The following is a 25057-nucleotide window of genomic DNA, read 5'->3' on the forward strand; positions in this document are numbered from 1 at the left end:
TTCTCAGGGATCCCCCCCCCGTCTCCTCCCCAGAGCCCCTGCCCATCTGCCTGTCTCAGGGAGGAGCGGTGTCCAGGCCAGTGCCCGGCTGTCAGTTCACTCTGCCCAGAGGACAGGGGCTTCTGGGTAACCAGGGACCATCTCTGCTAACTCATGTGGCCCTGACGGCGAGTAAGCCAGTCAGCCTATCCGTGAGCTGGGGGGTGGCCGGGGCAGGGGCCTGCCTGAGGCCTGTCACCTCTGATCAGCTGGTCCCTGCAGGTGACGGGCCTCGGCCAGCCTGGCCCAGCATGTCACCTGGCACAGCGCCCGGGGCACATGCGCGCCAGCCTTGGGGGCTCTCAGCTAAGGATCCAGACTCTCTCCAGGATGCCCTCTGGCTGTGGTGGCTTCTCAGTTCCTCCTGAAAGTCCCAGCACTTGCTCTGGCTGAGCAGGGGCGAGCTGTCCGTACGGACTCCCCATGATGTCTGGTCCACATGTGGACACAAACCCTCCCTTGCCTCTGGGAGAAAACCAGTGAGGAAGGGAGGGGGCTTCCCCAACATTCTTACCCCGGGCTCAACAACAGGAAACAAGGAGCGTAGGGAGCAGAGATGGCCGAGGAAGTGGCCTCATGGCTCAGGGGCCCCACCCTGCCTGTCACTTCTCCACTGGGATCCATCCCTGCGTGGCCTCGCTCAGGTCCCGGCAGAGGGACCCGTACAGAGCTTCCGGCCCTGGCCTCCAGCGCTGCCCTACGTGCAGTGAGCTCTTCACCTGCCGGTTCCGGGCCTTTGCCCAACTTGTCACCATGGTCCGCGTTCGGGTGTTGGCTTCCCCTTTAAAGGAGGGAACAGCCGAGGCCCCAAGAGCTGGGCAGAGCCTGCCCAAGGTCACACAGCTGGGGCAAGACAGGACAAAGGCTGCTCTGCGGGTGCCTGGGTTCCTCCCCGCCCCCCCCCCCCCCCCCCCCCGACCCGGGGCAGACGAGGGAGGTCCCATCCCTTTGTGAGGCCCCAGCCCAGGGGGGGACGGAACGAAAAAGGACGTGCTGGGTGTGGTGTGACTCTCTACCAGGGGCTCCCTCGAAAACGCTCTTCTATAATTGTGCCCAGAACTCCACTTCTATCATTTTTGTTGATCTGGAAGGCAGTAGAAAGTGGTTTCTTTGCTTCTATGTTATTAACGGCAGTGTGGTTACAGGGGAGAGAGTGAGGATGTTCCTGTTCTTAGGAGGTGTGGCTGAAGTGTTCAGACGTGGGCTGTCAGCATTCTGCAACCTGTCTCGTAGCAGTGTGTGTGTGTGTGTGTGTGTGTGTGTGTGTGTGTGCGTGTGTGTGCGTGTGTGCGTGCGCGCACGTGCTCGCGAGATTGTGCGAATGCACGGCACGTGTGGACATAGTATGTGCGCTGTGCGTGCAGCGTGCAGGGGTGCAGTGTGCGGGGGGGGGGGTGGTGCATGATGGCCGTGCTGCCCCCCGGGCCCTCTGGCCAGGAAGAGGAGGCCTCAGTGTCGGCCGGACTTGGGCCTGGTCAGCGCGGGAGCTGTGCTGGCCTCTAGCCTTGTAGGTCATCAGAGAAGACAGACAAACAGGAAAACGGGGCCAGCTGGGCCCAGAGCCTGGCCCTGGGAGGCCTGCAGGCCACTGCCTCGGGCCGGGCCGTGCAGGCCTTGTGCGAGCCAGGCCAGGGTCCTGGCAAGAGCAAGAGCGGGAGAGGGTGGGGAAGAGGGAGCCTGGGATGGGAGGGAAAGGCTGGGCTGGGGCGGGGGGGGGGGGGGGTGGATCCTGAACGCGGAGGACAGGAGAGAGGGGGAGCCCAGCCCGAAGCCCCTGGCAGGGAAGCCTCACTGTCAGGCCGTCCACACAGTGTGGGAACACGGGCGTTTATCTGTGTCTATGTCAAGTGTGTGTGCCTTTGCGGGCATATGGCTGTTGCACACACTCGGGCGTGTCTGTGTCTGTGCGTGTTACAGAGAGAGACAGACAGAGATCTGAAGCCTCCTCCTCTGACGACAGGTAGCGGCAGGTGGGGCAGGAGGAGGGGGGTGTCCCTGGCCCCCACAGGACCCTGGGGAGGAAGCTGGCTCTCACAGGGGCACATTAAGCCCTGGCTTGTACCCACCCCACACCCTCCCTTCCTGTGCCTCATCTCCGGCAGCCCTAATTGAGGAGGGGCGGGCCCTTCACAGGCCTGGGAGGAGCCACCACTCTGTAGTGGGGACTCCCTGCGAGCTCTCACCCCTTCCTCGCCCTGGCCCAAGAGGGACAGCAGGAGCCTGGCTGGGGAAAGGAGTCAAGCTGTGCCACGAGAAAGCTGCGTGATCTTCAGTCAGCCCCGCCTATCTCTGGCCTCAGTTTCCCCACTTATGAAATGGAGCTGAGCTAACTGATCTGCCACAGCCCTGCCACCTAGTAAGGTGGGCCCTGTGGGGGCAGAGGCAGGCAGGGGTTGAGGGGGATGGCCAAGCTGAGGGTCCCGCCTGGGAGGGTCCAGGCCCTCAGGGGCTGGGGGGTAGGAGTCTTGGGGACAGACCTGGGAGGGCAGGGACAGGAAAGGCAGCACAGGAGGCCAGGGGACTACTTCCCGCTGCCACAGGCAGGAGGCCAGGAGAGGCACGTGGGGGAGGAGAGGGAGAGGAAGTCCCCTCCTGGGCAGGTCACTCCCAGAGGCCGGGCTGGGGCGGGGCAGGCGATGGAGAGCAGATCCGAGCTCTCGGGCCACCTTCTGCGCCTGCCACTGCCCAGCTGCCCGGAGCCCAGACAGCCCAGCCAGGTAAGGGGCTTCGAGGGGCCCCGGGGACATGCCGGCCTCTCCCTGGCCAGCCCCAGCCCTCGGATGGCCACCTCTCCTGGCCTCTGTCGGGCCGCAGGGGGAGGACACGGTGAGGGGGAGGGTCTGCATGTCTGCTCCAGGTCTTGTGGGCTGACGAGGTGGGTCCTAGGGCTCGTGCGTCTATGTTACCCTGCCCGGTACTGAGAGGGGCACAGCGGGCCCTGAGGTTCACGTCTGGCTCAGGGGACCAGACCTCACCAACCTTGATCTGGCTAAGGGTGTACCCCCCCCCCGAACCCCATCACGGGAACACACACACACAAACGCGCACACGCACACACGCAGCTGCACACAGGCTGGATCCCCACCCGCCCCACCCCCCGCTGCCCCCCACACACACACACACAGACCTGTGTAGAAATGGGGCAGTGGGACTGGCCCCTCGGATGAGAGGCTGAGTGCGACACCCTGTCTCCTCCAGGCGCTCAAGACACCTGCCCGAGCTCCACCATGCTTATGGCATCCAGCAGCACGTCTGGTAAGGCTCCAGCCCCTGGGCCCCTACCCACCCCCCACCAATCCCTCCACCGGGATGAGCCAGGTAGGTCGATCGATCGGGGTTGGGGGAAGCAGAGAAGCCCCTCTTTCAGACATCTGCGTCACCTGCCTCTCCAGGCTGCCGACGTGGGGAGGGGAGGGGATGGCCCTGCGAGCTCCCGGGGAGGAGGGGGGAGGTTGGGACACCGGAGGGAAGCAGGAGGCCCAGCTGGACGGCTGCTCAGGCCACTGGCTCCGCCTCTCCCGTTGGAACTTCCTCGGGCCCAGGTCCCCCTGCAGAGCGCACACCCTAACCTGGCCCTCTTCCTCCACCCCTGCCCAGCCGTGCCCCGGCCCCTCTCCCGACCTGTTCCACCTGGCAACGGCAGCAAGGAGGAGCTGTCGGACACCCGGGACCCACTGCTGGCCCAGGCGGAATTGGCCCTGCTCTCCACCGTCTTTGTGGCCGTGGCCCTGAGCAACGGCTTGGTGCTGAGCGCCCTAGTGCGCCGGGGCCGGCGGGGTCGCTGGGCGCCCATGCACGTCTTCATTGGCCACTTGTGCCTGGCCGACCTGGCCGTGGCTCTGTTCCAAGTACTGCCCCAGCTGGCATGGGATGCCACCGACCGCTTCCGTGGGCCCGACGCCCTGTGCCGGGCGGTCAAGTACCTGCAGATGGTGGGCATGTACGCCTCCTCCTACATGATCCTGGCCATGACGCTGGATCGCCACCGCGCCATCTGCCGCCCCATGCTGGCATACCGCCACGGAGGCGGAGCCCGCTGGAACCGGCCGGTGCTGGTGGCCTGGGCCTTCTCGCTCATTCTCAGCCTGCCCCAGCTCTTCATCTTCGCCCAGCGGGACGTGGGAGACAGCACTGGGGTCCTCGACTGCTGGGCCCGCTTTGCGGAGCCCTGGGGCCTCCGAGCCTATGTCACCTGGATCGCCGTAATGGTGTTTGTGGCACCTGCCCTGGGCATCGCTGCCTGCCAGGTGCTCATCTTCCGGGAGATTCACGCCAGCCTGGTGCCGGGGCCGGCAGAGAGGGCCGGGGGCTGCCGTGGGGGGCGCCGGACAGGCAGTCCCAGTGAGGGGGCCCGGGTGTCAGCAGCCATGGCCAAGACCGTGAGGATGACGCTGGTGATCGTGATCGTGTACGTGCTGTGCTGGGCGCCCTTCTTCCTCGTGCAGCTGTGGTCGGCGTGGGACCCCGAGGCGCCCCGGGAAGGTGGGTGTGGCTGGGGCTGGGGCTGGGGCTGCGGGGGGGCCGTTCGCGCTCGGCCGCACACGCACCTTTACCCCCACCGACGCACGTGCTCACGTGGACTGCCATTCCCTGGGGGCAGGAGGGGCTGCCGCGCCCCTGCACGGGCACTCTTGGCCCCAGCCCGCACCCTTCCACCCCCACAGGGCCCCCCTTCGTGCTGCTGATGTTGCTGGCCAGCCTCAACAGCTGTACCAACCCCTGGATCTATGCCGCCTTCAGCAGCAGCGTCTCCTCTGAGCTGCGCAGCCTGCTCTGCTGGGCCCGGAAACGGGCCCCCCCCAGCCCGGGGCCCCCCGAGGAGTCCTGCGCCACCGGCAGCTCCTTCCTGGCCAAGGACACTTCCTCCTGACAAGCCGGGCGGCGCCTTCCTCCTAGAGGCTCTGCGACGCTCAGCCGCCTACCTGGAGCTGGCCCCGGGAGCCCCTGGGCAAAGGGGTCCCTCTGGGACTTGGCTGTGGGACTAAGAGCCAGAGGTCAGCTCCTTGGCGCTGGGTGTGGGGACAGGCTCCGGCGGCGGCGGCAGCGCGGTGGCACAGGGCTCCCACCCCAGCCGGTGCCTTCCCGGAGACGGAGGTCCCAAGGAGCCCAGGAGGAAGGAAAGGGGGCAGGGCCTCGCTCGCCCCCCTGGCCCTCCCCTCTCGCTCTCCTGAATAAAAGTTCCAGCTCATTTTCCACCCAGTGAGCCTCCTTGCATCGGGGTAACAGTGGTCGTAGGGCAGCGTGGAAAGACCTTCTGAGACTGCCCCCCTCAACACACGTGCACAGCTCGGGAACCCCCCACGTGGGTGCAGGCCCCCACACCACACGGTCTGGGCAAGGGCAACTCGGTGCTGTGCAGCCTCCCGAGACAGAAAAGGGGCTCGCACGGAGGAGTCAGCGCACAGGTCTTTATAAACAGCGGCCAACGCCTGCCCACCTCCACCAGGCTGGCACCCTCAGCTGAGGCAGAGAGCAGCCTGGGCGCCCACTGCCCGACAGTCACCGACGAGCCCGCCCGGCAAAAGCCCCTCGGCCTCGGCCGCCTTCCTCGGCTGCCTCCCAAAGGGGCCCGAGCCGGGGCTGGGGCAGGCAGGGGGGCGTTGGGGCGGCGGTACCTTCCTCTGCGGAGGGGACAAGAGCAGGAGCCCAGCGCTTGCTGGACAGGCCAGGGAGCAGCGCGTCAGTGCTTGAGGGGTGAGTCCAGGCCCTGGGGATGGGACAACGCGGGTGACGCCAGGGCCCCGGGGCCGCGGGAGAAGCCTTTGTTCTTGCCAAGGCGGCCGCAGGCTGGAGGCTTCGCGTTGCCGGGTCCGGGGCTGGGGGAGCCGGCGATTGCCGGCCCGAGGCCCTGGCGGGCGGAGGTCTTTCCCAAGAGCTCCTTGAACACGGAGTCCATGGTCTGTGCCACGGCCTAGAGGAGAGAAGAGAAAGGGAGGGCATCTGTCGGGAGCCGCCCCACCTGCCCTGCCCGGTTTCTCTTCTGTCACTTTCGGCGTGGCCGTCACAGCTGCCTCTGGGGACAATTCCTCAGCCCAGCCCTGAAGCGGGGACCCCTTCGGCGGCCGAGGCCCAGATCTCCCCTCTTCCTCTCATACCCACTGCCTCCCTGGCCTCCCGGACGGTGCCCACCCGCACCCCACCCGGCCCTGCCCGCCACGCGCCTCCCCTGGGGCCTCCCGGCCGCCCTACCCCACCCTTACCCCTTGGCTCCGGCCCCTCGGGCATTTGCGTCTGCGTGGCCCAGCTCCCCGCCTTGCCCCCGGACTCCTAGGCCTGGCCACCGGGCCACAGCTGGCACGCAGCCAGTCCCCGCTCTCACCTTGTCTACCTCCACGTATCGCTCCGGGGAGGTGGGGACCAAGCAGTGCCGCCTGTGCCCGGCGGGACCCCCGGGTGTGCCCAGAGGGGCCTCAGGTGGGGTGCACGGCTCTGGCCTGCAGGGGACGGACAGTGAGCCTGGCGGCACCTCCTCCCGTGCCAGGGCACGGCCAAGGCAGGGGGAACAGCGAGGCTGGCCCGGTGGGTCCCTCCTGCCCTCCTCTGGCGTCCCTCCGCCAGACGGCCCTCCCCTACCGGGCCCCTGTCCACGCGGCCACAGTCAGACCCCCGCCCCTTCTGACCGGGCGCGGCGCTCGGCTCCCCAACTGCAGTGCTCAGGCTGAGGTGAGCGAGGGGGGGGCCACCACGGCGAGTCCTCCCGAGGAACCACCTTTTCCTTGCTCACCGGTGGGCAAATTCTGTGGCCGGGAGGACGCCTGGACTGCTCAGCAGCTCCCCCGTAGCCTGTGGTCCCTGGCCGGCGGCTTGCTTCTCTGCACTGGGGTCAGAGAGACAACCTGTTGGGAGCGCCCATTCCGGGGGCAGGCCCCGGGGGGGTCGGCGGGCTGGGGAAGCGGGGGACTCGGGGCAGGGGACGAGCCGAAAAGCTGGCTGAGGGAGAGGCGGCCCACTCACCCCGCGGGCAGCGTGATGTACTTGTGCGGGACGAGTCCCCGGGTGCCCGCGCGCTCGCCCCGCCACCAGTCGCCCGAGGCCCGCTCGAGCAGCCGCAGCACATCCCCGCGCTGGAAGCTCAGCTCCTGGGCCGTGCGGCCCGTGTAGGCGAAGCAAGCCACGGCCTCCACGGCCCCCTCCAGGTCTGGGGAGAAAAGGGGGGGTCCGAGCTGGGAGGCGGAGCGGGCGGGCGCCCGGGAGGCCGGGCCCTCCTCGTCTCGCGGCTCCCTCACTCACCGTCCTCCGGGGCCGGGGTCCCGGCTTCCAGCTCCGGCTCGTTCTCCCCCGCCAGGCCCTCCAGCTGGGCGTCCCTGAGGTCAGAGGGAGGCGTCTGAGTAGGTGAGGGGGTTCCCCGGGGCTCGGCTCCCGAGCCGGGCCCGCCAAGAGCCTACCCCAGGCAGCTGGTAGAAGGCGGTGCCATGCACTTCTCATAGACGGGGCCGGGCAGCAGGCTCGCGGGCGGGAACACCCGCGACGGCTGCACGATGAGCGTCTGCACCAGCTGGTTCACCCGGCCCTGCAGGGCCACCGGGTCCTGCCCCGCGGGCACGGGCAGCAGTGTCGGCCCGAAGCACACGGCCAGGTTGTAGGGGTCCATCATGTTCTCGTCGCTGTACTGAGCCAGGCTGGGGAGCACACACGGGTCACGGGCAGGGAGCTCCCCGCCCGGTGTCCCCTGCACCCCCACGGGCAGCCCTCCTCGTCCCCTCAGGAGCACTCACTGGTTGAGGAAGGTGAAAAGGTAACGCAGGACCACCAGCACGGGTCTGGGCAGCCGGGCCAGCAGTTGGCTCACGAGCTCCACCCGCTCCGCCACGGCCTCCAGCTCTGTGGCCCAGGCCACCGCCCGAGGAGAGGAGCGCGTGAGTGTGACCACGGCCACCGGAGAGCGGCCCCTGCCCCCCACCCCCACCCCCCCCCCGCCGCCGGCCTCAGGCCCCGGCCTCACCTGCGGAAGCCAGCAGGTCCGCGAACAGGTCCGGCGGGAAGAGCGGGGGGTCCAGGCTCCGGAAGTAGAGCTTCAGCACCCCAGCCACGGAGTCCAGGTCGTGGGCCGTACAGCCTTCCACCAGCGGGTCCTCCCCTGAGGGTGACCGAGGGAGCAGAAGGCCGCTCGCAGCGGCTCTGGCTAGCCCCCACGCCCACCCCATCCTGCCGGTCCCTACCTCTCTCGAAAGCGTCGCGGATCTCTGAGACCCGGAGCTGGCCGCCTGACACCCGGAAGATGCCCTCGTGCTGCAGGCCTGAGGGAGGATGAGAGCGGACGGGCGCTGAGTCCCGCCCCCCACCCCGCCAGGCTCCGGTGCCGGGTGCCGGGCGCCAGGCCGGCAGGAGGAGGGCCCGGGGGTGGCTTACCATTCAGGTTAATGAAGCGGACACAGCTCTCCACCACCAGGGGCACCGGCTGGCCTGAGCTCTGGGAACAGAGAGGGTGTTCACGTCACTGTCCCTCCTTGTCATCTGCTCACGTGTATTTGCTCTTAACGATCCATTATGGCTATCGGCAACGACGTGTGGCACGCGGTTTGTGAGAGAGTCGCTCCCACGTGTCTGATATCCCTGGGGCCATTCTAGGCCTTACACTGTTTGCTGCTTAAAGTTGGCCGGTAAAAGTGCAACCAGATTCTCTACGTTGACCTGGAATCAGGTGACATTGCAAAACTCAAATGTGTTCACTTGAGTAGCCCCCTGCTTCTCTTCGATACGTACAAAGTGCGTCATCACGTCATAAAAAAGGCTAGTGCTATTTCTTCTTTTCCGACCTTTCTCGCCTCCCTCGTTTCACTTTCTAGGGTCCCCAGTACCGTGCTAGCCAGAAGCGGGGCTTGTGGGCTCAACTCGTTGCGCATCCCCGCCCGAGGCTTTCTGTAGGTGGCTGGTACTAGCGGAAGATGTCCCCTTCCATCAGTGGAGGCCGGACAAGGCCCATCCAGGAAGGGACAGTTGACCGGTCATCGGCAACGGAGGACACGGGAGCCCCGGGCTGGACAGAAACCAACATGCGGGGGAGGGCCTGAGCGCAGCTGCACCGTGAGGCAGGGCCAGTACCTGGATAAACTTCTCCATGTCTCCCCCGAAGAGTTTCTGGTTATACTGGGAGCTGGGGCGGGGCTGGCGGCTCTTCTGGAGTTTTCTCTGTGTGTACTGGGTCCTGGGGGGCAACGGAAGCTGGCTCGGAGGGGAGGGGGCATGGAGAACAGGATGTCCCGCCCCCTAGCCGAGGCCAACAGGGCCCTGGAGCCCGCGAGGTATTCCAGAACCCGATGGGCAAAGTGGAAACTTGAAGCCGCGGGACAATGCGCAGCAGAGACGGGCCGCCAGGAGGCGGGGGGCGGACACTGAAGCCTGGCCCCCGCGGCGCAGCAACTCCTCCGAAGCAGCCCCGCGTGAAGCACTCACCGAGACGCCTCCCCCTCCTCCTTGTCACCTGGGGACGAGAAAACATTGCTGTTCGTCTTGGGCCAGCAGGTCCTTAACGCACCGCACGGAGAAAGGGATGGCCCGAAGGTCAAGGGTGGTGGCCAGATAGGGGCCAGGACCCTTGCCCGGCTAGCCCCTGCATGCCGACCAACCTCTCCGGGCAGAGAGGAACGTGGGCTGGCTGGGGTTCCCAGGCAGGAAGGCTGAGGGCAGGTGCCACTCCTGGCCCTGGGGGTGGGGAGGAAGCAGCCAAGGGCCGGGACGGGGACCCACCTCGCTGAATGGCCTCCTGCAGTTTCTCATGCTTGGCCTGCAGCTTGGCGAGGATGCTTCGTCCACTCAGGTACTCCTGGAGCTTCTGGGAAGCCCCGAGAAGAGCCCAGAGTTGTAATCCCTGCTCCGGGCCCTTCCAGCGCCCTGCCCCTGGCCCTGCCCCTGCGCCCCCGGGGCCGCACCGTGATGTAGAAGGTCTCGGTCTCCTGCTGCTGGCCCCGCCTCCGGCCAGCCTGCCGAGAACCCGGATCCGAGCTGGTGGACTTGAGGGACTCGGTGGAGGGGCTGGCTTGGAAAGAGTCAAGCACGTCCCCGTCTTCCGACGCCACCACCTCCAGTAAGGCCTGCAGCGTGGCCTTCAGAGTCTTGCTCACCTAAGGAGGGGACGGCACCAGGGGAGGAAGCAATGGGGCACGACCGAGGGACAGGAAGTCCAAGTCAGAAGGGCAGGGGAGGGCAGGCCACGGCCACCTGGCTCCACGTCTTCAGGCCCGAGTCCCCGCCGGAGCGCGCATACCTCCTCCGTCTCGATGGTCTGTCGGTCCAGGCGGCTCTGGATATTCTGGGCCCTGGGCAGGATCTCGTCCCGCAGTTCTAGTTCCACCTGGATCTCAGCCACCTGTGTGGGGCAGCGTCCAGGGCACTGAGGGCTGAGCCTGGGGACAGAAAGCTCAGACGTGGAAGTGGGGCTGGGCAGTGGGCGCGAGGGAGGCACGCACGTTTCCTCTGCCTCGGCGGCTGCTGTCCAGAACCACCGATCCGCGCGCCATGATACGCCCGCTCCGGAAGACGCCAAGGGCCCCTCCCCAAGAGACAGGAGCACGCATGTGTGAAGACGCTGGGGGCAGCACTCCTCGTAACAGCCCCCAGACAGGAGCAGCCCGAGCATGTACCAGCAGATGAGAGGGTAAGCAAGTGTGTCACATCCATACAGCGTAATGTCACTCAAGCCACAAAAACGAACGATGTCCTGGCTGCCCCACGCTATGATGCAGGTGAGGCCGGAAGACATTCTGCTAAGTGAAAGAAGCCAGACAGAAAAGGCACATGTCGTATGCTTCCGTGTACATACGATTCCAGAAGAGGCAAATCCACAGAGACAGAAAGCAGACGAGCGAGGGGCACCTGGGTGGCTCAGTCGGTTGAGCGTCCCGACTCTTGATTTCAGCTCAGGTCACGATCTCACAGTTTGCGAGTGCGAGCCCCGTGTCGGGCTCTGCCCTGGCGGTACAGACCTGCTCGGGATTCTCTCTCCCCCTCTCTTTCTGCCCCTACCCTGCTCTCTTGCCTACTCTCTCTCCCAAAAGTAAATAAACATTAAAAAAAAAAAAAACACACACATCATAAAGAGAATGGAAAGTTACACAGTGAGATGAGTGGGTGCCAGGGACTGGGGAGTGGCTGCTTAATGGGTCCAAGGTTTCTTTTTAGGGGTGAACGTGTTTTGGAAGGAGATAGTGGTGATGGTTGTGTAACTCTGCATATATTCTAGAACCCACTGAATTGCACACTTTAAATGGGTAGATGACATGGTATGTGGCTCATACCTCAATAAAGCAGTTCATTATTTCTTTTTTTTTTTTTTAATTTTTTTTTTCAACGTTTATTTATTTTTGGGACAGAGAGAGACAGAGCATGAACGGGGGAGGGGCAGAGAGAGAGGGAGACACAGACTCGGAAACAGGCTCCAGGCTCTGAGCCATCAGCCCAGGGCCCGACGCGGGGCTCAAACTCACGGACCGCGAGATCGTGACCTGGCTGAAGTCGGACGCTTAACCGACTGCGCCACCCAGGCGCCCCCATTATTTCTTTCTTTATTTTGAGACAGGGCAGTGGGGAGCAGAGAGAGAGGGAGACAGAGAGAATGTCAGGCAATCCTCTGCACTGTCAGTACTGAGCCCGATGAGGGGCTCAAAGTCATGAGCCATGAGATCGTGACCTGAGCCGAAGTCGGACGCTCAACCGACTGAGCCACCCAGGCGCCCCCTGGAAGAGATTTGCACACTTGTGTTCACCGCAGGAGGACTCACAGCAACCAAAAGGAGGAACCAACCCAAGTGTCTATCAACGGATGAATTGATAAGCAAAATGTGATCTGTCCACAGAGTATAACATTATTCAGCCTTAAAAAGAAAGGAGGGGCTCAGTCCTGGGTGGCTCAGTCCGTTAAGCGTCCGACTTTGGCTCAGGTCATGATCTCACCATTCGTGAGTTCGAGCCCCGCGTCAGGCTCGGTGCTGACAGCTCAGAGCCTGAAGCCTGCTTCAGATTCTGTGTCTCCCTCTTTCTGTTCCTCCCCTGCTCGCACTCTGTCTCTCTCTCTCTCTCTCAAAAATAAATAAAGATTAAAAAAAAAAATTAAAAAAGAAAAAAAAAAAGAAAGGAGATCCTAGGTGGCTCAGTCGGTTAAGCACCAGGCTCTTGATTTTGGCTTAGGTCACGATCGCACAGTTCATGGGATCGAGCCCCAAATCGTACTCTGCAGAGACAACACAGAGCCTCCTTGGGATTCTCGGCCTCTCTCTCTCTGCCCCTCCCCAGCTCGAGCTCTTTGTCTCTCTCTCAAAATAAACATTGAAGGAAAGAAAGAAAGAAAGAAAGAAAGAAAGAAAGAAAGAAAGAAAGAAAGGTGGGGCACCTGAGTGGTTCAGTCAGTTGGGCGTCCTACTTGGGCTCAGGTCATGATCTCATGGTTCATGAGTTCAGGCCCCATATTGGACTCACTGCTGACAATGCAGAGTTCGCTTCAGATCCTCTGTTCCCCTCTCTCTGCTCCTCCCCCGCTTGTGCTCTCTCTCAAAAAAAAAAGGAAGGAGTTGCTGTCACAGGCTACAACATGGATGAACCTTGAGGACACTATGCTGAATGAAACCCGCAAGTCACAATAGACAAATACAGTATGATTTCACTTGTGTGAGTGATCTAGAGTAGTCTAGATCTAGACCTAAATTCACAGAGACAGGAAGTAGGATGGTGGGCGCGGAGGGGGGGTTGGGGAAGGGGGAGTTAGTGTCTAATCAGGACAGAGTGTGGTTTGGGAAGATGGAAAAGTTCTGGAGACATGAGTTCCAGCCCCACATTGGGTGTAGAAATTATTTAAAAATACACACACACACACACACACACACACACACACTTAAAGTGGTAAATTTCATGTATATTTTACCATAAAAATAAAATTTAAAAAAGTCTATTCAGGCCCTAGGGAACACTGACGTTAGAAGACCCTCGCTCAAACCCATACAATTAGCAGCAAACTAGAGATCTGCCCTCTAGAAAGGATAAATCAGAGGGATTCTGGACTTAGGGACAGTAGTCACAGCCAAAGAAGGGGACAAAACTTCCTAGTGATGAGAAAGAATAAAGCAGCCACTGCCATCTGGAGCTGCCCAGATGGGACTGGGTGTTATCCTACTGAACATAAGGAATGTCACAGAGCATCAACATCACACAAGGTCACTCTGTGACCACGATAGGGGAAGACCAAAGCAAGACCACCCCATAATGACATGTGAGGGCAGACCAAAACAAGAACTCTGTCCCAGCCACAAAAATGGCCAAACCTCCCTCTGTTTGGGCTACTACGAGTAACGGCTGCCTTCGTGTCCCTTCCTCCCCCACCCCACCCCCACCTCTTGCCTCCCAGATAAGATTTATGAACACATCCAATCAGAGTTACCCCTGCTTCCTCACAGTATCTAGGCCAGAGCCGAGTCCCTCCCCCAAATCCCCTAAACTCAGCCCCAGTCCTACTGACCCTTTCTAGCACCCTCTTACCAGGACACTCGCCAACTCCCCACCATGGGGGTCTCCCTCAAAGTAATGGTCTGAGTCCCTGAGGGGAAGCCCTCTGTTGACAAGCTCTGTTTGTGCACATCACGTATCTTTAAAAAAATTTTCTTGTTATTATTTATTTTTGAGAGAGCGCAGGTCGGGGAGGGGCAGAGAAAGAGGCAGACAGAATCCCAAGCAGGCCCCAAGCTGTCGGCACAGAGCGCACCTCAGGGCTTGAACTCACGAACCGTGAGATCATGACTCGGGCTGAAACCAAGAGTGGACGCTTAACCCACTGAGCATGGCAACTACCTAATCCACCTCTCAGCACTTCCTCTTAAATATGACCTGATGGCCAAGAATTGCCAGCCATTTGAGGGAAGCTCTAAAATGAAAGAGAAAGATGAAAGCAAGCTTTTTTAAAAACTGCAAGAACAAAGAAAATGCAGGGAGCAGAGAAAAATGCCAAGGAAACAAAAATGAACATTTCAGAATGATTGCACATGATATTATAGCCGTGAAACAAGAACAAAGGGTTATTTTAAATTGGAATTTGGACAACAAAACAGAACTCTTAGAAACAAAAACTGTGAAAGTAAATTGTTTTAAAAAGTCAACGAGGGGTTGGAGAAATCACTAAGGAAGCAGAATTAAAAGGAACAGAGGTTGGGGAATAGGAAAGAGAAAAGATAAGAAAATTAGAGAACCAACCCATGGAGTCCAGCAACCAGTTACAAGAATTCCTGAAAGTGAGAGAAAAGTGAAGAAGTTAAGTTAAAAAGTTAAGGAGAGGAAGTGATCGAAGGGATAATACGAGCCCCAAACCTAAGGACACACGATTTTACAGTGGCAGCACCCAGCCGTTGTCCAGCATGGAGAAGGAAACAGGATCCCCGAAGAACATCACTGTACAATTTTACAAGGGGGGAAGAGACTCCTAAAAGCTTCAGGGGGAAAACCTGCAGGTCACACCCAAGTGTCAGAAATCAGAATGGCATTGGGTTTCTCACCTAAGCACTGCAATCCTAGAGCGATGCCCTTACCAGTCTAAGGGAAAAATTACTTTCAACTCTGAATTCTATATCCAGCTAAAGTACCAATCGGTTTCAAGGAAAGAATCCAGGCACTTTCAGACAAGCAGAGTCACAGATGGCCCGCGGGGGCGGGGGGTGGGAGGCGGAGGAGGGCAGAGGGTGAGGAGAGGGTGGCGGGGCTGAGCACTCGCCGGCCCTGGGAGGAAGTCGGTAGAAAAGCAACCAGCAGGCGGCTGTGAAGTTGAACACAGGGAGGGCAGCCCCAGAAGCAACAGCCAGAACACTGGGAGGTGGCTGTTTCTGGGGAGCGGAATCGGGAACAGAAAGGGTGAGTCAGAGAACTGCTATGTGGCATCGTAAGCCTGGAGTAACGTTTGACTTTTTCAACTGCGACTCGGGTCAAAACACAGAGTAAAAAGCTAACAGCTCCGTGTAACCCCAGGCCATTCAGTGCCCTCCAGGATAAACTGGTAGAGGAAAAAATAGCTCAGAGACCAACGAAAAGACGCTAGCTACATTCGACCGCTGCTTTGGTTCATTTCCCCTCAACCTTGAATTACAAAATGTCAGAGCACGCAGAACATTTGGAAGAGGAGTATATGGACAGCCATATACCCACCTAGTACCTGCGTCAACCTGGGGATCTTTTTGCTGTGTTTGTCCTGGTGGGGACGTGCGCGTTCATTGGCTGAACTGCAGAAGTGAGCGGCACAAGTTTGCTCGCTTCACACGCAAGTGGCCAAACTTACAGGGAGCCTCGTTTGCCTCGAGGACATCGAATGAGGGCTGAGCAATCAGCTGCGTGCAGGAGTTGCGACTCCCGAGCCAAGCGGAACTCATTTGGCTGGACCACTGTGACAACAGAGACCAGAGAGCACAGAGCCCTTTGCCTCGCCGCTTGGCACATGAGGGGCAGGCGCCGTGACCCTCACCTCATCTCCCTCGTGGGGCTGGCAGTCGAAGCGCAGCGGGGGACAGAAGGCGACTGCGTGCACCTCCAGCACCTTGGCCTTGTCCCCCGGAGGATCTAGGGCCTCCACCGCCTCTTCCAGGCTGCCGAGACCCTGCATCTGGGAGGCCTGGGTGCGGGTCTCGGCAGCCGTGTAGCTCCGGAGCACCTGGCCCAGGGCTAAGTGGAATCCTGTGTCACAGCACTGGGGAGGAAGCAAGAACGCGGCTCAGGGTGGGCCCCGGGGCACGGGGCACCGGGCGCAGCCTGCCCACCTGGCACTCACATCCATGAGATCCAAGACGTCGTGCAAGTAGTAGTTGCTGACGGCAGCATTGACGCTGGCCAGGCTGAGCAGGTACTCGTTGCGAGCCTTTGTGCACTTGACTTTATGCTCCAAGAACTTGGCCTGACGCTGCTCAAGACCGCACAAGCACACCAGGGTCACCTACTCGGCCAGCCGGCCCCCATCTCAGGCCTTCCCTGGGATCTCCACCTCCACACCCCGCCTGCGGGCGGACCTCTGCCCCTGATGTCCCACAGGGCCCTCAAACGAATGGCCCAGAAGTCGCAATGTCCTCCCCTGCCCCACCCTGTGACGCATGAACTCGGGCCGGCAACCCCAGGTGCGCCTCAGCTTCTCGTGGCTCGGGGCCTCCCCATCCTTTCAGGGGCCACCTCAGACGCTCTCTCCCCGCACGTCGGCCAATCACCCATGCCACGCGTCCTCTTGCCCCTCTGCAACCTGCTGGCACCGTGCGAGGCCGGGTGGCTGGGTGGGCGGACAGCCTCGGGAGCACCAAAGCTCTCTTGACTCCAGCTGGGTAGGGGAGAGCTGGGAGCACGGGGCAGACTGTTCTCCTGCCCCCGCGTCTACCACCCCAGCTTGAGGAGCCGTCCAAAGCCGGGAGAGCCGACCGGAGCTCCGTGGCTGTCCTCTCCCCAGCCCGACGTTCCCCATCCACGCACCACCTCCCGGCAGGCCCCAGTGAGGGCCAGGGACTCGCAGGGACAAAGGCCAGAACCGGAGCCTTCGAAGACGGGCGCCCTCCAGGCCCACCTTTTCCACCAGCCGCCCTCCCTTCTTGAGGGAGCTCTTGCGGACAGGGCCCGCCTCATTGGTGGCCGCGGCGGTGGTGGCGGCGGTGCGGCCCGCCCGCTTCTCCTCTTGCCGCTCAGCCTCCCGGAGCTTGGCCTCAGCATTGACGCTCTCCATGTGGTACACGTGGTACGTCTTCTTGGCCTGCGGGGAGGAGCGAGGCCAAGCCGCCCTGCTGAAGGCCACGGCCACGGCCAGGCCGCCCTGTCCTCCCCACCCCCCCCACCCCCCACCCCGGGCCATCTGGGATTCAGACCCAGGAGGTAGCCAATCCCACGAGAGCGCTCAGCCTAACCACCCTGTGCCCAGAGCAGAGAGAGAGGGCTGTGCTCGCAGTCCCCAAACCCCAGGTCTGTCCCAGGCTCTCGATCCTCTGATCCTTGAGCCCGGCTTGGGGGGGGGGGGGGGGGCGGGCTTGCCCTGTCCTCACCGTCTGAAGCTCCGACACCACCTCCAGGAGCTCCTCCTGCAGCTGCTGCTCCAGATCCTTGGTCTGAGGACGAGAGTGTGACCACAGCACTGCCCCCGCACAGCAGCTGCAGACCCGGGGGCGGTGGGGGGGGTGGTGCTGACAGCAGCACTCAAGGCTCCACCCGGCTCCCTGGGCCTGGCGCCCACCCGGCCCCGCCCCACCTAGACCCTGAGGCCGTCCACACCTCCCTTGCCGCTTGCCGGCCGGGGGGCGAAGGCCTTACCTTCTTGACGATGCGCCCCACATCCTCCGCGATGTGACTCAGGCGCTGGGCCAGGGGCCCGGCCAGCACCTCGCTGAGGGTGGCGCTCTCCCGGCTCTGCTGCCGCGTATGCTGCAGCAACACGGCCCAGCAGTGCAGGGGCGACAGCAGGGTCGGCTCCTTCCTGGGGCAGAGGGGCACTCAGACCGGGAGCAGGGGAGGCGGGCTTCGGGCTCTACTGTGGCCACCCCACCCCGCGAGTACCCACCGGAAGCTCTGGTGCTCCCGGCCGCTGCCCCCCAGGCGGCCGCCTCGGCTGGAGAAGCGCTCGGCCAGTTTGTCCAGGCCCCGGGAGTACTCCAGCTCCACCTCGGCGCGCCGCCGCATGAACTCGGCCAGCTCCTGCAGCAGGTCCCGCCGCAGCTCGCCCTGCAGCTCCAGGCAGCGCAGCTGCTCGCTCAGCTGCCAGCGCATCTCTGCGAGGGACCGTGGCTCAGGCCCGGCCACGGCCTGAGCGCCTCCCCCCCACCCCCCGCGCCGTGGTTGCCCCCCCAGACGGAGGAGGGGAAGGACACTGGCCCCCCCGGGGGGGGGGGGCACGCTGGGCTCAGGGCAGTCCGGGGTGGGGAGGGGGAAGGGGCCTCTGGGCTAAGGCTAAAGGGAGCGGGCCAGGCCCAAGCAGTTGAAGAACAGGAAGGCTGTTGCGGGCAGACGGGCAGCGGGGCCGATCCGGGGTGGTGGGAACCTGTCACGACGATGGGAACCCAGAGCTGCCCCAGTGCCATCTGGCCCTGTCCCTAGCCAGGTGCCTTTCAACTGGGCTTCTCGTCACTCCGTGGTTCCTGGAAAGCCCCTGAGCTGTGTGTCCTGCCACTTCCTGCCCTTCGGGAGCCCAGGACCCCAGGCAGGGTGGCGGCCGCGCAGAGGCAAGGCTGCCGTGGCGCTCTGCCGAACGTGCGGCGAACTTGTGGCCACCAGTGGCCTCAGTGGCCGGGAAGCGTGCCCTTGGCCCCCCCCCGCGGGGAAAGGGCAGCCCCCTCGGCGGGGCCAATGGCCAGAGCAAGCTGGCTGGGGCTGACAAGGGAAAGGGACTGAGGGAGTTGGCCTGCTTTCGGTCTCCAGTTTCCACCCCCGGCACCCACCCGCAGGGCACCCCACCCCCACCTCCTGGCAGAGGCGCCACGCCCAGGGCCCCCACACCGCTGGCTTTTGACACCTTATCGCGGGCTTGATTTGGCAACACTGCTCTCCCCACGAAAGCAAAGAACCGCCTGAATGACACACTTAACCTGCTACAAACACCTTCTGCCACCCACCGGGCGCCCAGGTGGGCATGGGGGCTCCCGGGTCACAAGTCCCGGCCCGGGCTTCGGGCAAAAGGGTCGCCCACTTATTTATCTCCGTCCGTGTGCCCAGGGAGGGACATTAATCGATTTCTCCATTCCACAGAATGTTGATTACATACCCAGTCTGTGCCAGGCATGTTCCAGACGCGGAGACAGTGTGACAGAGGGCTGACCAAGTGCTTGCCCTCGCAAAGCCAGGATGGGAAAGGGGGTGCAGATCACAAGGGGCCACACACATACTAGAACGTCCAGGAGCACGGGGTGCTGAGGAGGCAAACCCAGCAAGGTGAGAGCAGAGCTGGAGGTGAGGGCGGGAAGGGGTCCTTCTAGAGGGGGGCCAGGAGCTGAAGGAGGTCACACAGGGGGCGTGGGCCGTTGGAACCAGTGTGGCTGGAGCAAGCCGTGGGCACACGCAGATGGCACAGGGCCCCTGGTCAGGGAAGGACTTCCGGCCAGTCACCGAGAGAGAGAGGAGACACAGCAGCCGAGCACCGCAGTCCGGCTCCCCCCTGGGCTGCCATGGGGAGGCCAGGCAGAGGTCAGGTGACCTCTCCGGTGGCAGAGAGAAAGTGCCCAGCTCCGGTGGCGGCTCCAGAGCCGCGCTAGGCGGAAGACAGTGAGGCCTCAGACCAGGGAGCAGGTGAGGGAGGAGGTGAGAAGCAGCAGGGGCCCAGGTCCACTGAAGAAACTGCCCTGCAAACAGCTCAGCACCTGTCCTTGCATTTGTGTCCTGCCAGTGACTTCCCAGGGGCCGTGGGCGTGGCGCCTCCGTGGGTACCGCTTGCCGGCATCCCCATCTCCTTGTCTGCTCTCCCTTTAGAGAAGGTGTCTTTCTTTCTTTCTTTTTTTTTTTTTTTAATTTTTCTTTATTTGAGAGAGAGAGAGAGAGAGAGAGAACGAGCAGGGAAGGAGCAGAGACAGAGAGAGACCCAGAGTCCGAAGCAGGCTCCAGGCTCCGAGCTGTCGGCACAGAGCCCGACGCGGGGCTCGAACCCACGAACCAAGAGATCATGACCTGAGCCGAAGTCAGATGGTGGGGGGTGCTTCCTGACAGGAAAGCCGCTGCAGAGCAGGGCAGGGCTGAGTGACCCAGTCCGCTCACACCCTCTGAGGCCGGGCTCCAGCGGCTGGCTCTCCGTTCCAGGCGCCAGGGGGAGCGGGCCCTATGCCGCCTGCAATCTGGGGATTCGTCACCGAATCAGGGCAACATTTTTGAGATCAAAGTGAATCTCATTTCATTCCAAGAAAGATCTGAAATGTCCCCACTCACCTCACCTTCCTCTGGTGTCTGCCCCGCCCTCCCAGAGCACCGGGTCCCTGGAGACCAATTACAACCGAACAGTGCTGAACAAAACAGCACGCCAGCCGCTTTCATTTTTTCTTCAGGGCAGCCATGCCTCGGTTAGATACGCTGGCTGTGTCGAGTAGACCGGGGACTGAGCATCACCTGAACGCGGCGAGCTGGTGCCCAGTCCCCCGCCTCGGCCGGCACTCTCCAGCTCTCAGATCTCAGCTCAAATGCACTCATCATCAACCCTTTCCCGACCTCCTCCCAATCTAGCTCTGGCCCTCCTCCCACCCCCTTCCTCCACCTCTGCGCTCTCCCCTTTCAGAGTGGCCAGCATCATTCTGGAACCTAATCGTGTTCGAGGACGTTTGCTGTCTGAGGGCAGGGACTGGTTCTCTTTTGCTCAGCGCTGTATTCCCCGGGGCCTGGGACAGAAAAGCCGCGTGCAAAACAGCTGTGGAAAGGAAGGATGGAATCCACATAGGCCTGAATTGCAGAGCTGAGCCTCAGGCCCCACCAGCACTTCCTGTGAGCAAGGCATACGGTCTCACTTCTGCTGACCGAAACCACGACTGTGCTGACCTTTCACAATTTAGGGTGTCAAGACAGTGATCCTGTTTTTTTTTTTTTTTTCAGCATGGTAAAAAGTGTTTTGGGGGGGAGGATGGGTTTACAAGCTAAAGTCACTGGAGGCCTTGCTCAAATTCCCAATTTTTCAGTGTGAATTAACCGACCCATATTTGCTGACTGAAGAGTTTCCAAAGCCCTTCAGCCTCCTGACGTTTTGGGGAAACGGGTCGGGGGGTCATTCTCTCCACCTGCAGAGCTGGCATGCCCTGCAAAGTCACCTCAAGTTGGCTCCGGGCAGCAGGAGCTACCAGAGGGGAGGACCCAGGCACACTTTGGCGGAAACTGCTCGCATTGGTTAATGATGGTGGAACCTGCATCTCTGGGTTGGAAGGAATTTCAAAGGTCATCTCCGTGTCCCTCGGAGGAACCGTGACCGTGTGCAAGGCACTTCTCCCTGAGGTTCGGTTTCCTTCGTCGGGGAAAACAGAGCGATTGAGAGTCATATATGGAGGGTCACACATCTGAAGACACGGGGAAATTTTAGGGCCCCAACTGTTGGCACTTGGATGCTACCTGCTTTCTTTCCTTGGCAAGAGTCACGGTGCCCTGAGTAAGACCGACAGCAAATTTGCAAAGCGGATTTGCATGAGATTTGCACAGAGTGTTTCTCAGAACCCAAGGAGGTCTACCCCCAGAAGGCTTCGAAGCTGGCCCCGCTGTATCTCTAAGTGCCGGTTTCATCCTCAGACAGCGGCCCTCAACTCTGAGCCACCTGGGTGCCCGCCAGAGGGCCAAAAACTGGTTTCAAGGCAAAGCCATCACTACTCCAGCCACCTAGGCACGCGGACTCCCTTACCTCGGCCTCCCCAGCAAAACTGAGGTGTTCGATTTCACTGTGGCTAGAATGCCACTTTCAAGGGGGCCCCCTTCCCTCCTCGGGCTCCTTGGGTGAGGTGCAGGGGGACCCAAGGAGGGCAGAGCGACCAAAGGAAGGGAGGGAAGAAGGAAGGGGGAACAGCCCGCGGTTGAGGCCAAGGGGAGGCGGAGAGGCGGGCAAGAGGCTCGGGCTCCCTCCCTCAACCCCCTCCGGAGGTCGCGGGGGGGGGGGGGTGGGGGGGGGCAGGGAGCGGAGCAGCGGGCCCTGGGCCAGCGGCGGGACTTTTCCGGGTCTCCGCAAGGGAACCGGGCCGGCAGCGCCCAGCGCCCTCTCACCTTTGACTTGCGCCTCATACTCGGCCTGCGGCCCCCGCTCCCGGCGCAGCTTCCCATGCGCGGCCATGGCTTCCGGGCGGCCGCGCCGTCGAGCCCCGCTGCTCCCACGCGGCCGCGAGAGGGCCGGGCGCCGGGACCTGGGGCTCTGCAGCCAGCACCCTGCTCTGGCTCCGCCCCGCCCCGCCCCTCCCCTCCCCCACCCCTCCCCACGAATCCCGGGGCCGGGCGCCCCCCTCCCCCGCCTGGCGCCACCCGCGAGGGGTTCCTGCCTGGCAGGGTCCCGCTACGGCTGGACCTTGCTGCCCCCTCGTGCTGAGCGCTGGGCACACACCTGGGCTGCCCGTGCCCAATGCTCAGCTGCCAGGCAGCCAGGGCCAGTGTGAGGGCCTCAAGGTTCCAGGAAGCTGGCAGCCCCCAGAAGCTGTCTGCTCACCGCGGCCCAACCACACCCTTCACAGCACGGCCCCCGGGGCCTTCAATGCCGGTGGGCAGCGCTACCGTAGCTGCTCCGGGCCCTGGACGCCCCTGGGTCACCTGCTTCCCCCAGACTCCCAGGACATCAGATGGGACCTACCCATCTCCACTGCCAGCCCTGAGAGATAAGTGCATGCCCGGAGAGGCTGGTGGGAAGTTCCCAGGGTGGGTGGGGAAGGAAAGCCAGCGCCAGAGAACAGAACCTCGGCCATTGTTCCCTCGGGCCCCCGCCCCCCTTGTTTTGAGGAGAGCAGGGTTTGGCTAAGGTTCCCCTTCTGCTCAACCCCGTAGGGAGGAACAAGCCTCATTTCCCCATAGGTAGTTACCACTTCCTACCACTTCCTGCTGCCGGAAGACACTCTTGTGCGTCCCCCACCCCAGCTTGCACCTGCCCTGTTTTAGGCTTGGGGCTGGCGGGGTTCAGCCGTCCTCTTCCCCCCTCAGAGCAAGGCCTTAGCAAGCCTGAGGGCAAATCTTGGGGCCTCCCTTCTCCGGGAGTGCTGGAGTTTCCCTCTACCCCTCTCTACCAACTGGAAGCCCAAGGGCAACAGAGTTTCTCCAGTAAATCGGGAAGGCAGGGTGCAGGTGGCAGTTGACAAACCGGAGTAGACAACGGTCTCCGGTTGGGAGGGAGGGAAATCTCCGGGGTAAAGATGGTGGGAGAGGGGCGAGGCAGTGAGGCTCCAGACTTGTGCCCAGGGAGGCAGGCCTGTAGGCACCAGGGCAAGGAGTCCAGGCACGCATGTGTGTGCGTGGATGTCAAAGTCAGGCTGTGTGCAAATGTGGGCACATATGACCTCGACCTGCAGCTCTGGGAGGAAGGGAAGGCTGTGCAGGTACTTCCCGCCTTTAAACTATGAGCAGTTCTTTTGCCCAGAAGGGGAAAACATGCCTCCTCGGCTCCCTGCCCACCCACCCCAACTCCCGCCCAGTACCCAGGCCCTTCTCTAAGACACCACGTGTCCATGGGGCCTGGGGTCAGAAGCCCCGGGGGCCGGCCAGACACCAGCAGGCCAGGACCTGGGCTCCCAGCAGCCGGTCTCAGCAGTACCACTGTTTGAGTCCTCCTACAAGGCAGGTGAGCCCCATCCAGAGGCATGCACGGGCACTCCCGCCCCCAAACCTGCTCCTGTGTCAGGGACCCATGCCCTCATCAGCTAACCCCAACACACCTCGCCCCCTACGCTCCATCTGAGCCCTGACTGGTCCCTCAATGTCCCTCACCCACGCAGCAGAGCCATGCACGGAGCTCAAGCCCACAGGAAACTGCTGTGAACTGGCTTCAGCCCCTACTTTCAAATAGATGGACCAGAAGGAGATGAGATCAATGGGGAGACTGTTACAGCTATCCACGTCAGAGCGAGAATACACAAGGGCATGAATCAGGCAGCGAAGGTCCCATATGAAGATGCTGTGAGGCTCCTATTTTCCTACAAGCCTGCTTTCCAGAAGTGTAAGAATGGGGGTTTCGGGGCGCCTGGGTGGCGCAGTCGGTTAAGCGTCCGACTTCAGCCAGGTCACGATCTCGCGGTCCGGGAGTTCGAGCCCCGCGTCGGGCTCTTCTGGGCTGATGGCTCAGAGCCTGGAGCCTGTTTCCGATTCTGTGTCTCCCTCTCTCTCTGCCCCTCCCCCGTTCATGCTCTGTCTCTCTCTGTCCCAAAATAAATAAATAAATAAATAAATAAATAAATAAATAAATAAATAAACGTTGAAAAAAAAAAAAAAAGAATGGGGGTTTCAGGGGCACCTGGGTGGTGCAGTCGGCTGAGCCTCTGACTTTGGCTACAGTCATGATCTCACCACGCGGGAGTTCGAGCCCCACATCGGGCTCTCAGCTATCAGTGTGGAGTGCGCTCCGGTTCCTGTCTCCCTCTCCCTCTCTCTGGCCCTCCCCAGCTCGTACTTTCTGTGTCAAATAAATAAAAACAAGGGTGCCTGGGTGGCTCAGTCAGCTGAGTGTCTGACTTCAGCTTAGGTCATGATCTTATGGTCTGTGAGTTGGAGCCCCACATCAGACTCTGTGCCGGCAACTCAGAGCCTGGAGCCTGCTTAGGATTCTGCGTCTCCCTCTCTCTCTGCCCCTCCCCTGTTCACATTCTGTCTCTCTCTCTCTCTCAAAAATAAACATTAAAAAAATTTTTTTAATAAAAAAAAATAGAATGCCGGCTTCAGAGGGGCGCCTGGCTGGCTCAGTCGGAAGAGCATGCAACTCGTAATCTCAGGGTAGTGAGTTCAAGCCCCACGTTGGGCGTAGAGATTACTAAAAGAATGAGAAAAATAATTTTGGGGTGCCCAGGTGGCTCTGTCAATTGGGCGTCAGACTCTTGGTTTCGGCTCAGGTCATGATCCCCGCGTTGGTGAGTTCAAGCCACGCCTCGGCTTCCAGCTGACAGTGTGAAGCCTACTTGGGATTCTCTTTCTCTCCCTCTCTTCCCCTTCCCCAACTCATGCTTGCTCAAGCTCTCTCTCAAGATAAATAAACTTAAAAAAAAAAAAAAGTTTGGGGGCTTCAAGGGTCAAGGTTGTGCACCCGGTCTGTGTACAGGTTCATCGCTTGGGGAGTCGTCTCCGGAGCCCCACCCCCGGGCACACAGCGAGGAGGTAACGCGGGGCGGGGGGGGGGGGGGGGGGGCCGGCTTTCCCACCCTCGGCCTTCCAGCCTCAGCTCGGCTCAGCAAGCCGGCACAGAGGCGGCCCCTCCCAGAGGCGGGCGCTGCAGAGACGCGGGAAGTGCTGGGCCCCAAGGGCCACTCGGGCCTGCGGCTTCCCCTCTCCCCTCCCCGCCCCCGCCGCGGCCCCCACCTCCGCCCAGGAAATCCGACCGCCTGGGGGCCGCCCAGCGTCTACTCGCCGCCGGGGACGCAGGGCGCGGAGGGCAGAGGGCGGTCCAGGTCCCTAGGGGCGGGCCCAG

General features: G+C 61.9%; 2 protein-coding genes across 4 annotated transcripts; one reads left to right on the plus strand and one right to left on the minus strand.

Annotated features, from left to right (window-relative positions):
- The first annotated feature begins 1966 nt into the window (after positions 1–1966).
- AVPR2 (arginine vasopressin receptor 2) lies at positions 1967–5234 on the plus strand. Of its 2 annotated transcripts, none has more exons than XM_045473198.1 (4): positions 1967–2400; positions 3238–3294; positions 3637–4521; positions 4704–5234. In XM_045473198.1, exons 2-4 carry the CDS (start codon positions 3267–3269, stop codon positions 4907–4909), a joined length of 1119 nt encoding a protein of 372 aa, XP_045329154.1. In that variant the 5' UTR covers positions 1967–2400; positions 3238–3266; the 3' UTR covers positions 4910–5234. The 2 variants fall into 2 exon arrangements, with proteins under 2 accessions (XP_045329154.1, XP_045329153.1); XM_045473197.1 differs by lacking the exon at positions 1967–2400 and adding an exon at positions 2654–2756.
- Positions 5235–5433: 199 nt separating this feature from the next.
- On the minus strand, positions 5434–21831 carry ARHGAP4 (Rho GTPase activating protein 4). Of its 2 annotated transcripts, XM_045473152.1 has the most exons (22): positions 21673–21830; positions 17525–17732; positions 17278–17440; positions 17013–17075; positions 16544–16726; positions 15770–15898; positions 15467–15688; positions 10244–10345; positions 9909–10100; positions 9727–9811; positions 9433–9460; positions 9082–9184; positions 8389–8449; positions 8199–8276; positions 7982–8116; positions 7755–7860; positions 7425–7658; positions 7270–7343; positions 6994–7177; positions 6764–6856; positions 6359–6473; positions 5613–5950 (listed from the first exon to the last, which is right to left on the minus strand). In XM_045473152.1, exons 1-22 carry the CDS (start codon positions 21737–21739, stop codon positions 5720–5722), a joined length of 2856 nt encoding a protein of 951 aa, XP_045329108.1. In that variant the 5' UTR covers positions 21740–21830; the 3' UTR covers positions 5613–5719. The 2 variants fall into 2 exon arrangements, with proteins under 2 accessions (XP_045329107.1, XP_045329108.1); XM_045473151.1 differs by lacking the exon at positions 6359–6473 and having other exon boundaries at positions 5434–5950; positions 21673–21831.
- Positions 21832–25057: the final 3226 nt, after the last annotated feature.

Source organism: Leopardus geoffroyi, chromosome X (assembly GCF_018350155.1).
Source record: "Leopardus geoffroyi isolate Oge1 chromosome X, O.geoffroyi_Oge1_pat1.0, whole genome shotgun sequence".
NCBI classification, from domain to species: Eukaryota; Metazoa; Chordata; class Mammalia; order Carnivora; family Felidae; genus Leopardus; species Leopardus geoffroyi.

Excerpts from the sequence above, each read along its gene's own strand:
- AVPR2 (XM_045473198.1), top strand. The coding sequence starts at position 3,267 with ATGCTTATGGCATCCAGCAGCACGTCTG. Across the intron at positions 3,295-3,636 it reads GGCATCCAGCAGCACGTCTG|CCGTGCCCCGGCCCCTCTCC; the intron begins GTAAGGCTCCAG and ends ACCCCTGCCCAG. Across the intron at positions 4,522-4,703 it reads CCCCGAGGCGCCCCGGGAAG|GGCCCCCCTTCGTGCTGCTG; the intron begins GTGGGTGTGGCT and ends CCACCCCCACAG.
- ARHGAP4 (XM_045473151.1), bottom strand. The coding sequence starts at position 21,739 with ATGGCCGCGCATGGGAAGCTGCGCCGGGAGCGGGGGCCGCAGGCCGAG. Across the intron at positions 9,812-9,908 it reads CCGAGACCTTCTACATCACG|AAGCTCCAGGAGTACCTGAG; the intron begins GTGCGGCCCCGG and ends GGGGCTTCCCAG. Across the intron at positions 9,185-9,432 it reads GAGGAGGGGGAGGCGTCTCG|GACCCAGTACACACAGAGAA; the intron begins GTGAGTGCTTCA and ends GTTGCCCCCCAG.